At 42.0% G+C, this 17,311-nt stretch overlaps 1 protein-coding gene across 2 annotated transcripts; it reads right to left on the reverse strand.

Moving 5' to 3' along the window:
- Positions 1–3,735: 3,735 nt before the first annotated feature.
- LOC125551769 (ribosome biogenesis protein BMS1 homolog) lies at positions 3,736–16,747 on the reverse strand. Of its 2 annotated transcripts, none has more exons than XM_048715094.1 (18): positions 16,476–16,747; positions 16,027–16,173; positions 15,861–15,951; positions 15,647–15,765; positions 13,703–13,893; positions 12,957–13,167; positions 11,443–11,680; positions 10,506–10,922; positions 10,071–10,175; positions 9,733–9,911; positions 8,958–9,310; positions 8,656–8,746; positions 8,355–8,573; positions 7,212–7,451; positions 6,456–6,665; positions 4,645–4,911; positions 4,356–4,559; positions 3,736–4,273 (listed from the first exon to the last, which is right to left on the reverse strand). In XM_048715094.1, the coding sequence occupies exons 1-18, from the start codon at positions 16,605–16,607 to the stop codon at positions 4,121–4,123; spliced, it is 3,567 nt and encodes a 1,188-aa protein (XP_048571051.1). In that variant the 5' UTR covers positions 16,608–16,747; the 3' UTR covers positions 3,736–4,120. The 2 variants fall into 2 exon arrangements, with proteins under 2 accessions (XP_048571051.1, XP_048571050.1); XM_048715093.1 differs by having other exon boundaries at positions 10,071–10,173; positions 10,498–10,922.
- Between the last annotated feature and the right edge of the window lie 564 nt (positions 16,748–17,311).

The raw sequence follows: 17,311 nt of genomic DNA on the forward strand, positions 1-17,311 counted from the left end.
GAAGAAAGTTGTAAAATCGGAATGATCAAACCTATACACACCCAAACGAACACGAACGAATACTGAATCCAAACAGATCCACCAAAGACCAGCACCGACCGAATCCCATGAGATCCGACGGAGACACACCTCCATACGCCCGTCGACAATGCTATACGCACCATCTGGACGGGGATAGAATGTGAGAGACATTATTCCTACTAAGGAACATCCCACCAAACATACCTGCCATGTGCTTAGATGATGAGGTGATCTTCGACACCAATGGAACATGTAGTCAATACTCTCTTCCATAACCTTTGATAAGGTAATCTGATTATTATTTGTAATCAAATTTCTAGCACATTGTATGTATTCAATACTAACACTTTATCTTACATAGATTTGTTCATCGAGGAAAACAAGGACCTGAGACAATGGTCACCGTTCAAAGTTCCCCCCCAAATGGTGGGTACAACTACGATCGGTCTTCCTATTCATTTATTCTACAATTTGATTATACAGAAGCGGCATGAAAGAGAAGAGGCAAAAAGTTAACTATTAGGACGACGAAAGACTACATATCTTAGTTACCAGAAGTTGAGTGATCAAAGCAATCTACATGATGTATCTCTGCCTTTGTAGTTTTGCTTACCATAAACTAAGCTCATGACTTTCTTTGAGCCTATGGACCTATTATCAATGTACTCCCTCCGTCTCAAAATAAATACCTCAATCTTAATATAATTTTGCACTAAAATTAGTATAAAGTTGAGACACTTATTTTAGGATAGCGCTTCTTATAAACTACTTCCTTATGTTTAAAGAATATCGGTTCCTAAGTATTCTAACTTGCATGGTTTGCTCTCGCCCTTTGCACCATCGGCGCAACGGGTCATCTAGCATGAACAGAGGGTAAGCATATGCTTTCGCCTTCAAATGCACTTCCAAGGAACTGTGCCTGATCGTCTACCTAATATAAGCAAGTTGCAAGAGTCCCTTGTTATATAACTTAATATTAGTATAAATGCCTACCAAGACTTATGTGTTTATCATCCTTTTGGATCTTATGTAATCCTCTAAGATCATCCTGTGCATTTAATTATCGGTTATTTGCTGCTTAGATTGTTGTGTGGTATGCTTATATGCTCACTCTTCCAATACTTGGCTTACACCCGACCACTATCTTTAGATCCAGTTTATTTGACACGCGTTTGAAATGTATATTTAGCATAGTGATAATACTGCTTTTCCTTGGGACCTTAGTTTTGGTTCTGTCCTTGATCATATTATAATTAAATTTTGAACACTTCATGTCTCCAACCGGTTCGTGATCAAAGGAAGATACATGAACGCTTCGTGTCTTCAACCGGTTTAGATCATAGGAAACTATGGCACAATGCATTGCCAAATTTTCTGTTATCAACATCAGTGACGGCAGTAATGATGGCGGGTCTTCTGAATCACTTCATCAGCTTAACAATGTAATCTCACTCCGGCGGCGCAGCAAATACAAACCAGCTGTTATCAACATCTGTGATGGTTGTGGTAAGTGCAATCTGCTAATTTTCCCTTTTTAACCTCCTACTTATATTCACCTTTTAGGCATCTTACTGTTCAAAATTACACAGGCCCTTCACATCATCGCAAGAAAGCACACATCCGATGGTACATAACCATCTACCTTTTTCGGTAACATAACCATCTACCTGTGCCACTGTAATACCATTATGCCTTATTTAATTTGTCTTCCTATAGATGCTAATCTTTCAAAAACCTCCTACTAATTATAAACATCAGCACCTGCAATTAAGCCCATAATCCGTACGTCCAAACAATGTTTTCATTCGATCTTCTAATACCAGTACATACTTATGCTTACACCAGCCATTTTAAAAATCATTCGTAGGGGAACCTGGCTGGAAGCTTTGATGATCATTGCACATGGGGTAACAAAGTGAAGCTTTACAAAGATCAAGTCAGAAAATCGAAGCGTCTCATCGCTGCGAAAAAATTACGGAAAACGCTCTGTTTCCACCTGCTGATAATAACAAACGTAAGCCTCCCGCGTTGCTTGCCATGTGTCCTCTGGCCCATCTACCGCCGGCCGGCCTTATCTCTTCGCGTCCCTTCTCCTCCGCACGACTTCGCCACTCGTCTTTTTCTCCTCCCCATCTCTGCTCATCCCGCTCGAAGGAGAGAGCTCCCATGGCAACGCCGGCCACCCCGCCCCGCTACAGAGAACCAGGGAGGATCGACGGCGCCCACCACCTACTACATCCTCGCCGCAAAAGGTGGGTGCTGAAGCCCCAAGCGCCACCACCGTGGTGCTGCAACCTAGCATGGGCGACACAACATGTGTGAGGAGGCGGCCGCTCGTCGTTGCTGCCGGCGATGCGATGCCCCGCTCACCCACGGCCATCGTGCCGCGACGCAGCAATTCGCCCGTCACCGCCATGCTGCGGTGCACCTCGTCGACGGCTCGGCGCTACTCCTACTGCGAGGACACCTCGTCGCAGGGTTGCTCTGGCTGCGACGCAACTCGTCCACAACAGCCAACATAGACGCCCACTCCATCATAGCACCGGTGGCGTCGCGGCCACTGCATCACAACTCCGGCGACGTCGACGTCCGTTGCATTGCAGCTCCGGCGGCCGCTTCATCACAACTCCGGCGACGTCGACGTCCGTTGCATTGCAGCTCCGGCGGCCGCTGCATCACAACTCCGGTGACGTCGACTTCCGTTGCATTGCAGCTCCGGCGGCCGCTGCATCACAACTCCGGCGGCGTCGGCGACCGTTGCATTGCAGCTCCGGCTGCATCAAGGCCGCTGCATCACAACACCGGTGGCGTCGACGACCGTTTGCATTGCAGCTCCGGCGACCGATGTATAGCAGCTCCGACAGCGTCGCCACCGCTGCATCACAACACCGGTGGCGTCGACGACCGCTGCATTGCAGCTTCGGCAAGGCTGGCGGCTGCTACATAGCAACTCTGGAGGCGGCGCGGCTGCTGCATCACTGCTCCGACGACGTCGCGGCCGCTGCAGCGCAAACTCCGGCGGCGTCCACGACTGCTGCATCACTGCTCCAACGGCGTCGCGGCCGCTGCAGCGCAACTTCGGCGGCGTCGACGACCGCTGCATCACAAGTACGGAGGCGTCAGCGACCGCTGCATCGTAGCTCTGGCAACATCGACGTCCGTTGCATCGTAGCGGGACAGTGGGCGACTGGGCGTTGTGCTGTGGCGCGTGAGGCGAACATGTGCATCTGAGAGGAAGTGGGATCCGTGGGACTTTGAGTGAACGGCTATGATGTGCATGATCGGACGGTTATCAAGGCGGACGATAATTGCGAGTTATCAACCGGCTTACGCCTAGCATCGACCAAAAATTACACATCAATTGTTACATTTGCCACATGAGCCTTCAAGTACCTATGGAAGTATACCATGCAAGCATTATACGACAATGACACTGCTTATTCGTACGTTCACACCTGAAAACCAGTCAGACTAAGAAGATTACTAAATAAGCTCTACAGCAGCCTATGTACGTGTTTCTGTAAAACGATCTACCTCACTCTACTATCTGTGATAAATTCACATTGCATTATGTTTGTAGCTACATCCCCTACCTATTCACTACTAACATTGCTACTAACTGGGTTCTTGCGCCATTGGCGCAACCGGGTCATCTAGTATACGTAAACGTTGCATACAAAAGAAAGTAGCCAATCATACAAGGGCAGGTCCACATGTCGAAAAAACACCAGCCAATCAGAACCAATGTCAACATCTCTCAAAGCTCCACCGTTACAAAACCTGACGAAACAAAATTGGCCAACTGTTCTGTCTCTCAACTTACAATTCAACATACGATCCCAGCTAGTCACTCGTAAGGGTGACAAAATTCACAGAGGTACACGCTTACCGGTGAACATGGTGTCACTGGCCATAACTTTTTGCGAGTGACTAGCAATATCACATGCATCTCCAACTAGAACGCTACTAGAGGTTTCATGAGTCGTCTGCTGCCAGCCGTGCCAGTGGAGTAACATGTCTTGGGTAGACAGTGCTCTGGCTGGTGCTTCTATGTCATGGAAACGCGCGTGCAGAGACAGACCCCTTGTATCTTCCGCGCCTACTTTCGGGCGCGCTTCTTTTTCTTATCTTCTTCCCTGTATCTCTCACGCCTATCTTCCCTCTGCCGCTTCCTTGTTATCTCATCCGTCTTGGCTTTCTGCGCCTCGTGAGCTTTCTTCTGCAGCCCGCGCTTGATTTTCTCCTTCCTCGTCTGCATAAATCAAGCGGATGATAAGCACCACGCACAACAATGCATCAAGTTAGAATATGCTCATGTGCACATAACATGTCACCTTTTCATGCTTTAACAGATGCAACTGTTGAAGAGCTCCATGTATCTTCTTCTCGCCAATATTCATAATCTCCGGTATCATGTCCACAGCTGATCCTTTCTTGCCCTTAGGCCTATCCTTCGGCTTTGATTTAAAAGGAAGCAAAGGTTGCAGTTTTCTAGGGACCTCTATGGCGTTGAACTTCCGCACTTTCCGCTCAATACCCTGCCATGATAACATGTGAGAGAGATGGTAAAAAAGGATATTAAGAGCGAGAAAGGGTTCCTGACAAGAAATTAAGGCTCACAACCTTGTAAACCGAGTCTTTGTTGTGTGGAATAGGTATGTTGTGTGCCTTCCGCAACTCAGCAGTGGTTCTCATGCCTTGCCACATCTGATCTCGGGGTTGAAGAGAAGTGGTCACAAGATTACAGTAGGTGGGAACTTCAAAGTTGACCCATGCTCGCATGAAGACAATGTCACTCATAAGAACTTTGTCCTCAAATGTGCACCTCGCAATGCCTTCCGTATTTTCCCCTTTTCTCCTTAATGCATCTCCTGGTTCGATCTTTGCTGCCTGTAACAGAATACTATTTAGTGCCTACATTTGAATATTTAAATTACCAGAAAAATGATGAATTTGTCAGCTTCAGGGTTTCCATAGTCCAGATTGACCTTGAAGTTTCCTCTCCAACAGCAAAAACAAACTAATGTGCTTACACAGAATCCAGATAAGATTCCAATCTACTAATAAACATACATCAATAGGGGTGCCTACATGGCCCACGTTTTTTCACTTCCTTTATTATTTATTAGTTTTCTTAGAGCTACAAATAACACCTAAACTAGCCCACACAATTCTGAAGTTGCTAACTTACCAAAATCTAAAATGATACTCCCTCCGTCCCATATTAATTGATGCTGAAATGGATGTAAGTGCTAGATACATCCATTTAGCCCGTGTTATTAAAGCCCAGTTGTTTCTAACGGCAACAGATTCTAACTTGGATGTTACAACTCAATTCGCTGCCTACAACCTCCTTGGACTAGCCCGTGAACATTCTTCAATTGGCCCATGACAGTCTCTTTGCAGCCCATTATGGATCATTCACATTGAATGCTCCCTGCAGCAAACAGCGAAGCACAACCTGCACAGCCTGGTGCCCAGTTTATTGGTTCCCACCTTGGCCACTGCAGAAGATTGAAGTTGCGGTACCATCTATGAGAATTAGGTTTGCAACATTTCTTTAGTAGACCAGTAGTGCCTAGTTTCTGAGCAAATGTTCTGGTCAGAAGATAATGATGATTCTCCAAGAGCCTGAGTAAAGCAAAGCTCAAGCTTTGTCGAGTCCTCAGCGACCCAACCCGAGGTTTTACGAGCCGAGTCTGAGTTAACCTTTGGGTTAATACGCTCATGGTAAAAAAAAACGAGCTCAAGCTGAGTTTGGTTGTATTCGCTCTGGTTCAGCTGGTTGACAGCCATACATTTATCATGACCTCGTGCTTGTACTAGATTTCTATGAAACGCCTTGTTACTGTCCGCCTTTTTAGGCATCAACTTACTAGGGGTATATCCACAAAAAAAAACTTACTAGGGGTAGAGAAGATAAGGACGGACAAGTACAAGCACATACTACTTCGACTTGTCCATTGGCGCTGCCAAATATCCCCTTCACAAATCTCTCCAAAACCATAATTATAGATATGACAGGGACAGATTGAGAGTTTTATAATGTCCGCTCGTAGTTTTCAAGGTTCTGTACAGTTATCACTTCCATTGGCGTCCCCGAAAAGCTAAAAGGTTCTAGTTAAGAACTACTAAAACTTGGGAGTTTAGCTATAAACCTAGCCCATGAGACGATAGTTGGTCATTCTCAAGATCTTCAATTTGGTTTGATCAAGGAGAGGAAAAAAATGTGTATGCAAAAGGTTTGTTTCCTAGCCAGGCCACTTTGTGTGCTGTTACATCTTACATGTCCATTACAAGACCAAAGACAATGCAACGATATAAAAATGTTGAGAAATTGTGGAGGCATAAAATTAGACGATTAGATTCATCAAATCATAAGATGCTATAAATAACTACCACGGATTATTCAAGCAAGCCCTTTCATGTATTACCTTCTTAACTTGTCCTCGGATTCCACTTACTGTCCGAATTGCTGCACCTTCAAACCTAGCAACCTCTAGATCAGATGTGAACATCCCTTTAATTAAGGCGGTTTTCTTAAATATCTTGCATGGTGCGCCTGTGAGCTTGATCTTCTTCATAATTCGGGCAGTATTGTTGAATTCCTGAACCCAACCAGTTGCAGTAATTCTAAATGGTACCTGCGTGAATGTGCAAGCATCATTGCAAAGCATATCAGTAAATATACTAAAAATGACTATTGCTAAAACAGAATGAAACTACAAACTATTATCAAGTAGTGCAAACTGAAACTCCGAGATGCATGTTACAGTGACAGACACTTAGTGAACATGTCCATCCAATAAAATGATGGTCACTCCTGACTAGCTTTCCATGGCATTCATAGTGCCTAACTTCTTCAGAGAAATGGTGAGTTCAACTTTTGTCTTAGAAGAGAAAGCATGAAACGTGGAGAAAATAAAGTCGGGGACATAAGTCAGGGCCTTGGCAACACAACAATTGAAGATTCCATTCAATTTGGTTGTGATTAGATGATTATGATACTAGGCTGTTGTCACTTGTCTGCGACTATGATAGCTCTGATTTTGATTATCACTGTCTCTTGAGGATATTAAAAACAGGAACATTTGTTAGAAAATAACATGCCTAAATGTCACACCAAGCATATTTTTTCTTATTTACCACTAACCATCTATGGACTGGTGTGAACTGATCAATGAATGTACCTTGTTGCTGGAAAGACTCTGGACTGCTAGTACACCGCTTTTTGGTGGAGCCAGTGGCCCCCAGAACATAGCAAAGCAATGCATATGCTCTGGAGTGTATTTGAGCATGCGGTGCCGGCCATTTCGATCCTCTATTGCATATACAGGCGTTGTTTGAAAACGTCTCCAACCAATAGAGACAACAATTGGGTCTTTTGTCTTCAACACTTTCCTATGCCATCTGTGGCGCTTCAAGCTAACCTGTATCAACAACAAACAGGGTAATATGTGAAATTGTGGGTCACCGCCAGTATAATAAAAATGAACCAAATGACCCCCTGCAATTGCCTGTTAGATGCTACAGCACACATTTATAATTCAAAAGTGGATAGTGTTCATTAAACATCATACAGAAAAACTAGGGCAAAATATCCACTGGAAGACAAAAACAGTTATTCCCTCCATCCATATATATAGGGCCTAATGCATTTTTCGAGATTACCTTTGACTATTGATAAGATGAATAGTACATGAGATGTATAATGTGAAAGTTATATCATTGGAAGCTCCTTCTACACACGAATTTGACGGTATGCTTTGTGTAACTTGCATGTCATATATTATTGCTCTAATATGTGGTCAAAGTTAGGCTTGAAAAATGCATTAGGCCTTATATATATGGATAGAGGGAGTAAACATCAATATTCATGCTGATTTGTTTTTTATGTATCTCCCATATGAATATGATTTTCAACTTGCGATTTCACGTATTAATAGAATATCACCCTCCTCAAATACTGCAGTTTTCAAGACTTTCTGAAAACTCTTAGCATCCACCAAGTTTTCACTGTAAGTCTGTAACTTGGAATGGAGGTGTACTTCTCATGCAACTAGGTTAACTCTAACATCCAGATTTGACTAATCTGCGGCACTACAATCTACACCACCAAATAATCAGTCAAGATCTGTTCCACTTTTTCCTTCTGACTGCCGCGATAATATTTACACGTGATGTAAATGTGGAAGGTTGAAAGCTCCATGTAACATTATTTTACAGTTATGTAGAGTATTCGTAGTTCCAACATCAAGTAACTGCACCAGCATATTTCAATTCCTTAAGCTACTGATCAAGAAAACTGGAAGTATAAATATAAAATGGCTGACCTGCATATATCCAGTGTTCTCCTCACCGAGGCCAATACCCCCAACAAGAATGGGGTGGCAAGGATCAAAATGCTCAACTAGCTCATACGGCACACCATGTATCTCTAATCTGACGTAAGTACCAGTCCTAAATCCTTCAATTTCTACTCGGGTATCTTCATCCAGATCATTGAGTTCAGATATATTCATTTGCTTGCGGAGTTCAATTTCCTCCTTCAACTGAAAAGATACAAAAGCTAGATCAGTCTCCTTTCTTTTTTCAGGAGCAGAGCTGAAAAGGGCAGAGAATGGCACAGCATACTTTGTCAAAATAGCCCCCTGCGTCAGATTGCTCTCTTTTCGATTTCTTCTCGTTATCAACTTCCTCGCCAGAGAGGTCCGATCCATCATATGTAGGTTTCAGTCAAGGAATGAAACAAGAAATGAGCAAAAATGCATTTCTAATTTCTAGTCAAATAAAAAAAAGTTCAAGAAACCGGTCAAAATAAACAGATCATGGAGGTGCTGTTCCAGTCTAAGAGGCAAGCAAAAGAGCGCGTGAAGAACAAACTGCAAATCGAAAGAGAAATAAAGAAAGATAAAACGATCACGTATTAAGGATATTCTGAATCAAATTTTGCTTTAAGCGCAAGCTTCTTGAGTCTTAGTTCTTCAACTTTTAGTTCGTCTTCTTTGTGAACACCTGGCTTCCCAGCTGCACTTTCAGCAGCCTGGCTCTTGTGCACCTCACCAGTTTCCAGATCTTCAAAATCACCATCGATTTCTTCATCACCCTCTCCATTTTCATCTACCTCGCGTCCTCTCAGAGAAGCTTTTGACCAATCTCCAGTCACAAAACGGTCACGGATGCTTTTGATGAGATCTTCGTTAGACCAATCACGTAGCTCCACTTTCAAGAACTTAGAGTAATCCTCAGCATCAATATCGTCAAAGCTTGGTAATTCATTCTTTACTTGCTGTGAATCACAAAACAAAGTCATCTATTGATTCACACTAATAACAAAACTAGCAAGATATGTAGAACTCTGTGCACTATAGTAGATTCTCCAGGTAACCCATCACGCAATAAAATACAGGAGGTAAAATGCTCACATGAACATATATTAGCACTGCATAGTGTGTACCTTCATAAATATTGTGACCAGGAGAACTATAAAAATGATAGCAAAAAAGTGCAGTTGGGCACTATTTTCTTTGCCCCCAGCATACAGATGGCTTAAGTATAATAAGGAAAAACAAGGGTCTACTGAAGTCCCTTCTCTGTTGACCTATTTCTGATCGAATATGGCTATCAAACCAGAGATCATGGATAATCTATCCTAGAGAAGATAAGATACCTCGTCTACCGTTAATTATCATGCATGCAACACACAATTACCTTTTTTTGTCCTTTTGGTACAAAAATTTCTTCATCAGAGCTATCTTCTTCGCCGCTATCATTGTCTAGTTCTGCTGAAGCTTGCCCATATACAAGTTGCATTAGACTGGCACTCCGTCTGGCCAGTGTTCTAGCAAGTAAAGATTTTTTCCACTTCGAAGTGTTTTCAGCTCCATCATCTAAATAAAAAAGGTTAGAATTGAAATGTCAAAACAAAATATTGTCAGTGCTTTATTCTTAAGGAAATTGGTTCAGCAAAGAAATTAGCATAACTAATATGTATGTGCAAGGACTGCTGGGTGCATGACGTAAGATATGCGTGTGAAATTGGTTCCTACCTGAATCAAGAGCTTCTCCACTACCATCTGATGATAAAGAACCTTCAGATAGATGGTCATCGTCAGAATCTTCATTATGACTATCATCTTCGTTATCAGAACCCTGTATTTCAAAACAAGGTTAAAATATTTTTACAGACTCAGACTGAAAACCCATAGTACCATAGAAGAATTAAAAAATGAGTTCATGCCTACAAAATGCCACTTTATATTGACAGGTGAACTTAGGAAAAGCTAATACCAACCTATGGTCTTATAGGTTGCCTGGGTGGGTTACATTTCACAAATAAATGCATGTTCAACAATTATTTCTTAAATATAAAGCATTTGCGGGAAGTAAAAGGAACATAAACCAAGTATGTAACACAAAACAAGAGAAAGAAAGCTATCCACTGATATGCATTGATACTAAGGGCAAATGGTAAACCTCATCATCATCATCATCATCATCATCATCAACATCTTGAAAATTAGCTGACACAGCTTTTCGCCTCATTCTTCCATTGCAAAATTCCACTTCTTCTCTCAAGTCAACGCCATGATCACTTGGCTGAATGTCATCATCATTGTCACCTTCACTATCACTAGAGCACTCAGAAGAAGAGTGCCCATTGCTCTCCAGGGTGCCTGCACTACTAAGGTTATTACCACCTACTTGTGCCAAAATGTTAGCTTCTCCCTGGTCATTCTGTCTTGAAGAAATGGCATTGCCTGTCATGTCACTGTCTTCGGACTGAGCAGCAGGCCGTCTGCCGAAGAAATTTATAAAACTCTGATCTAACTTCTCATCAAGGGAGTATTTGGTGTTCTGAAGAGTCTTTACTAGAGCCACACCAACATCATTACCTTTCCCTGTAGCATGGTCAGCAGCCCAGCAAACAATTAAGCATAGATATGTGATAAACTATTAGAGATAAATATTATATTAAAGGAAAGTCGCACACACTTTCAGAAGCTCTGTAATAGTCATATGGCACTATATGGAATGATCGGAAAACCATAAAGATATTACAGGGGCAATTTAGTCAAATAACTGGTCCACCAGCAAAAGTTTCTCTACTCGGATTATTTTCCCGAGGCACAAGCAGCAACTATGTAGCAGCCAGCCTCACTTTGCAATCTATGTCTCAGCAACACTCATAAGCCACAACATTTTTTGAATGCAATACCAGGTCAGCGACACAATATCAGCAATCAATTGAGTTTCCAGTTTGGCATTAAAATATCCTTGTTAACCAAAGCATGTTTATGCATGGTCATTTCATACAAAACTATTATCCTGAATAAGTATACATGAAAAAACTCCAATTGCAGGCAATCACAGTCGAGGGGACCAAATTCAGGTATTTATAGTTTAACATGCTGGTCGTACCTTGTTTCTTAGATGCACTGTTGTCATCAGTGTTTGAAAACTGAACAAGATGATCATTGATGTTGATGTACACCGCATCCTTGTCATACAGGAGATCCCCAAGACCAGACATTGGGGCATAGAACAGCTTCTCCTTGTCACGTAGTCCTCGCTTCTTTGCAGCCGATGGCAAAGGGCAGGGATCAGCCAAACTTGTTACACCAGACAAGCTGAAATCACCTGCTCCTGTGATATGCACCTGCACAAATTACAGCAGGTGTTGGCATCCAAAAAAGTAGGATGAAATCAAACACAGAGAGAAAAGAACAGGAACAACAATGCGTACATGCATCCTTCTAAGTGAGGTGAAGTCCAATTCCTTCTAATGTGCAAGGACTAAATACTGACACACCTCTAAATTGTGTTTGGGGTTGATATCTCACTTTCCTGTGCAGTCATCCTCGGTATTCACAGCAGTCCCATCAAATTTAGTGCATAATAATTGAAGAAAACCTCGCTTTCTAACCCTATTGAAAAGCATTTGGTCCCTTTAAAGAACGTTCCCATCTTTAAACAAATAATTAACAACCAAGTCACCATGTAGGCATGGCAAGGTACTCCAGCCGTGCCTATTTACATGGCATCCTCGTTTTTCGTGATTGAACTTTGATCATCATTTTCAGCAATAATATATTAATTATATGTTAAAACTTAAAAGTATACCATTTAAAACTACATTTTAATACAAATTGAATGGTACGATTTTTTGACATATACCACATTTTATTGGTCAAATTGACGGTCAAAGTTGTATCTCAAAATACGTGTGCACCATGTAAATAGGCACGGAGGGAGTAATCAATAATGTATTAAGACATCACAAAAGTAATCTGGCTACCTAATATGTGATTTTTCCCCAGCGATAACCACTTCATAGAAAACTCACCCACTTAAATCATTCATCACTTTAGTGTTAAAGGAGTTGTGGAGCACGGGGATCACTCTACTGTATGTGAATGTACAAAAGTAACTTGCTCATAGCAATACAGCATATGGCTTAGTAAAAGGTGTGTTCCCTTTGGTTGCAAGTCAGGAGTTCATATCATTAATGAAAGCTCTGTATTATTCGGCTGCTGCTGAAGTTGAAATAAAATGATCGAGAGTTAAACTGCACACTTTTTATTTTGAAACAGATTGAGCGATGTCTAGTACAGTTAATAAAAATAGTGCTATGCATTCCATCTAGTCAATTTCAAACTGAACAATAATTAATTATTGAATAGTAATTTCTGTAGGTTCACCCAAATCAAATTCATGCTTACTGAAAAGTAAGATCTTGTTCTTTACCTCCATTTTTGAGCTATTCAACTAAGTCCAAATGTAAACTGTATTGATGAATTCATATATATATTAACTCAATCATGGGAGTAATAATGCCTGTTATGAAGTATAATAGCCTTGCACAAATAAGTTAATCCCTAATTCAAATCAAAGTTCAGCAATGATGAAAGAAAAGGCATATGTTTAAATGTTACCTTGGTCCCTCTTTTCATGTTACATCCACGAAGGTAACCATACAGCGTTATTTTTCTGTCACATTTCCTATTCAAGCGCACACTTTCTGACGAAGTTACATCTTCGAATCTATCTGCTAACAAGTAAGGATGTGCCATTCGCCAACTCAAAGGGATGGGCTTGATAACAGATATAAACCTTGCAAGATTATGGACTTCTCTTTTCGTGTATCTGCACAGAATTGGACAAGTGGTAGGAGTACGGAAGTTAAAAATCCAGGTTAATGTACAGCCATGCCATGAAGCTGCAGCATAGAGAAGCCAATGCATATTGCATAGTATACATAAATAGTTGATCCCCACTAACTCTAATTCTCTCAATATGCAGCCCTCCACATCACCAAATGTGCCACGTCATCATACACTAAAACTATTGTCTAGCACATGCATACCTCAATTTAATTGGTCCATCTTCAATGGTCCAGCATACATGCAAACTATTTGTTCACACACAATTACTTCTGAAAATAATAACTTTTGATTTAGGTCCTTTCGTTCATACAAAATTTATCCGAATTTAATCTTTAAATTCGGCAGCAATGCACGGGGAAATCACCTAGTACTGCATAGTATTTCGTTATGATATGGCGAGCAGTGATCTCAAATTGGCTTAAAATAAATTACCATGTCCCATGGATCACATTTCCAGTTATTTACCAACAAACTAAGAGTCTGAACAATGAAATACCAACTTTACAGAAACTTACTTTCCATGAATGAGACCAGATAAGTAGAACAGTTTTGCTCCCTCCTTTATCTCAGCCCAGAATCGATGCTTAAGGCGCTGCTTAGTTTTCCTTAGTTTCTTTACATCTTTAAATTGATCAAGATGTGTAAGCACTCCCATTACCTTGGGGAATCCATGCACTTGCATGATATTAAGGAACTCGAATGTATCCTGGATACAAGGTTTCATTTGGGTAGCTTTAGTACAATGTGTTAACAGAAAAGATTTAACAGATAAACATAGATCAAAACAACAGGTCGGCTTCACCAATTGGTAGGAACTAACAAACTGAGATCTGGGGAATTAACATGTTGAACACCGAGCCATGAAAATGGGACAAAATAGTCATGGACAGGAAATCTAATAACTGTAATAAAGCATTTAGCCTAATGTGTAAGAGAAGTGGGATTTTCTAAAACATCCTATCTTACTTTGACCTTGAGAAAATGCCCATCTCACTTTGTAATTGATCTAGTGACCCATTTTACTTTTCGCGTGATAGAATTCCTTTTGAGTATTTATATAGATATATAGGCAAACCCCACTAGCAAACATTGATTGCTATTTTCCAGCTCTTGAGCCACCTCGTCAAAATTGTTTTAGCTGTTAGATTTGTTACCTTGGTTCACTAGTAACCGTCTGATCTGGACATGATAGCCTCCCTGCCATGCATGCAACATGCAATAGCGTATTCTAAGTGGGTTTTAACTCCTAGACATTTAAGTGTGACATGTTCAAATTTTTATGTTAAGATTATTGTTTATTTGCTGCAAGAAACTTCTCACATATTTAAATCTTGCTGAATTTAAATTCTATATAATATTCAGAAATCAAATCTCCAATACCGTGGCAACGCATGGGGTTTCTATCCAAAAGCACAGGGAAGGCAAACACCCTTTATCTTCATCAGCTCCAACCCTCTCACTGCACTCTCATCCCCGCCGCCTTCTCCCCAGACTCGACCAACTGCAGCGAGAACTTCCCTTGTCATGCACCCCGACCAAGGAGAGAACCGTGGCGACAGGTGGCATGGCACTCTGCCACAGCTAGTCGTTGAGAGCCTTATATGTCATCTTCACCAGGACATAGAAGGAGGAAAGGACCACAGACAATTGGTATAATTCATCAATTAACAGCAACGGCGTAGTGCGATCATAGATGGTTTGCATGTACTGTTACATATTCCATCAATCACTAGTCATGTGTGTTGGTCGGTTGCTTGTTTTTCCCCCGCTGAACTCTAGAAAGTGGAGCAGCAATGTATTGGAGCTTGTGCGAGTGGAGTACAGTGAAGAGTTCGGTTCCCTGAGAGTTTGGTGCAGCACTAGGGATCCTGACCCGATGGAGGACTCACATGAATGGACCAAGAGCCATGCTGGGTGCGCTGTTGGTTCCCTTTGTAGAGCTGCCAGAGGATGGGGAAGCAACGCGGAGGGAGTGGGGTGTTGGGGTCAGGCCAAGCAAAGCTCAACCCTTCCGGCAACAGGAGTAGGCACCATCGTGAGCTCCAGCAGCCATCAAGGTGGGGTGGAGACGGCACCCAAGCTAAGATCCAAACACCCTTGTTGGGAGAGAAAGGAGGTGAGGCAAACTAAGGAAGAAGAAGCTACTGGAGCATTTTGATCTTTTTGAGCCTGATTTGGAGGCCATTTAGCCAAAAATGATTTAAATATTGAAAGGAGGATGACAAAGTAAGATGGCTCGCTATCGATTATAATTTATAAAGTAAGGTGGGGCATTTTATCCAAGGGGAGTAAGATGCGGCATTTTATCGAATCTCTTTGTAAGAATAGAAGTCGGTGGGTATGTGCTCCTAAGGTGCATCTAAATCCACGAAGCATATTTATGTCGTGAGCCCTAGTGTCTGCTAAACAACTTAACAGGCCTACAAGTATTTATAAGAATAACAGCTTTGACAACATACCATCTCAAATCCATAGCTACCATCAATAAGCAGCAGAGCAAGATCTGCTATTTTAGCCGCATCGATCATTCCATTGATATCACTTGGACACTCCAAGAACTGCACCCTCCTGCTTTTACCTATATGTAACAAATATATACATATTCCCAATAATCTGGTTAATTTGAAGAGCATTATCCACTGTTTAAGTATGAGATGTGAAATATTCATTAACCTGATACAACCGTGATGGGACCGCAGACATCTGACAAGTTTTGTTTAGTGTAGTGCTTTACTAGACATTTTATCAGCAGCGACTTTCCAACCTGATCGATTTGAAGTAAGCTAATGGTCAGAGAAGAATACATAGGCATCATTTTCATTCAAGAGCCATATCATACCTGCGGAGGTCCTTGGACTACAACAACAAAAGGAGGTGGTTCCCCAATAGAGCGATCCATGATTGGCACATGGAGACGGCGTTGTTCAATTTCTGCTGACCGAGATTGTAGCCGCTTCGCCTTTGTTGCTGAACGGAAGGCAAAGGCCTGGAAAAAGGCATTGCAGTCTAATTAAACGAAAGCCTCCAAAACCAGATAGGAAAAAGGAATAAAGAAACGGTAACCATCGTTTATAGTGCAATATTTGGGCATGATTCATACTTTGTACCGGAATGTTCCACAATCAAGCACTAAACAGAATCGTCCATCCTAGGCGAGGCTCTTACAGGCACCCAGATAGGATGCTCGCCAGCCGAATACTTGACTAATCTACGGATAACAAAACAAGCGGCGAGAAAGCCCACGCTTTACGAGAGAGAAACCCAGGAGACAGCGGGCCCCATCCCTACCTTGGGGTTCTTCCTCTCGCCCCCTTCATCGTCGCCGGCGGCGCCTTTGCCCTTCTTCCGCGCCTTCGCGCCCGACTTGGCCACGCGATGCGCCTTACGTGGCTGCTCGACGCCGGCGTCCCCCGGAGCCATGGTGATGAGGTTTTTGCGGCGGCTTTGCTGGTGGGGGTTTTGCGGCGGCGGAGAGGGGGGGGGTAGCTGATGGCCGCCGGAAGGGGGGCGAGGGTTTTGGGAGCTGCCTAGTGCCTGCGTGTTAGCGATCTGTTCGGTATACGGTGTGTGTTGCCGACCGCTGTGAGCAGGCTGTGCTGCGGGATGGGCTTTTGGCCCGGTGGATGGAGGTCGACCAAGGGGGATCGACCAAGGAGGATCCTATTTGCCGCTCACTGCGGCAAACCCTCGTCAAAACGCACATACTCGTGCGCACCAGTCCGGCCCATTTTCGCCTGAATTCAAAGATTTTCATTACTGTTTCTTTTCCTATTTTCGTTTATTTTTTTTGTTTCTTTTTTACTATTTATGTTTATCTTTCAAAAATTCTAAAATTTTCAAAGTCTTCTTAAACAATGTTTTCAATTAAAAAAATTAAAAAATAAAAGGAGTTTACATTTTAAAAACATTTTTCCCAAAAAATCAAAAAAACAAATTCAAAAATTAATCCCTTTTAAAAAAAATATTCACAGGTTTTAGAAACTTAGCACGCATCCAAAAAAAGGTTTCCAGCTTGAAGAGGTTTGTGTTTTCAACAAATGTTTACGTATTCAAATATTGTTCAAAAAGTCAAAAATGTTCTAAAATATCAAAACTATTTTCATTAAAAACAATATTCACAATTT

This window comes from Triticum urartu, chromosome 4, assembly GCF_003073215.2.
Source record: "Triticum urartu cultivar G1812 chromosome 4, Tu2.1, whole genome shotgun sequence".
Taxonomy (NCBI): Eukaryota; Viridiplantae; Streptophyta; class Magnoliopsida; order Poales; family Poaceae; genus Triticum; species Triticum urartu.

Excerpts from the sequence above, each read along its gene's own strand:
- LOC125551769 (XM_048715093.1), bottom strand. The coding sequence starts at position 16,607 with ATGGCTCCGGGGGACGCCGGCGTCGAGCAGCCACGTAAGGCGCATCGC. Across the intron at positions 13,894-15,646 it reads GTAGCTATGGATTTGAGATG|GATACATTCGAGTTCCTTAA; the intron begins GTATGTTGTCAA and ends CCTTGTATCCAG. Across the intron at positions 10,174-10,497 it reads ATGATGATGATGATGATGAG|GGTTCTGATAACGAAGATGA; the intron begins GTTTACCATTTG and ends TTTGAAATACAG.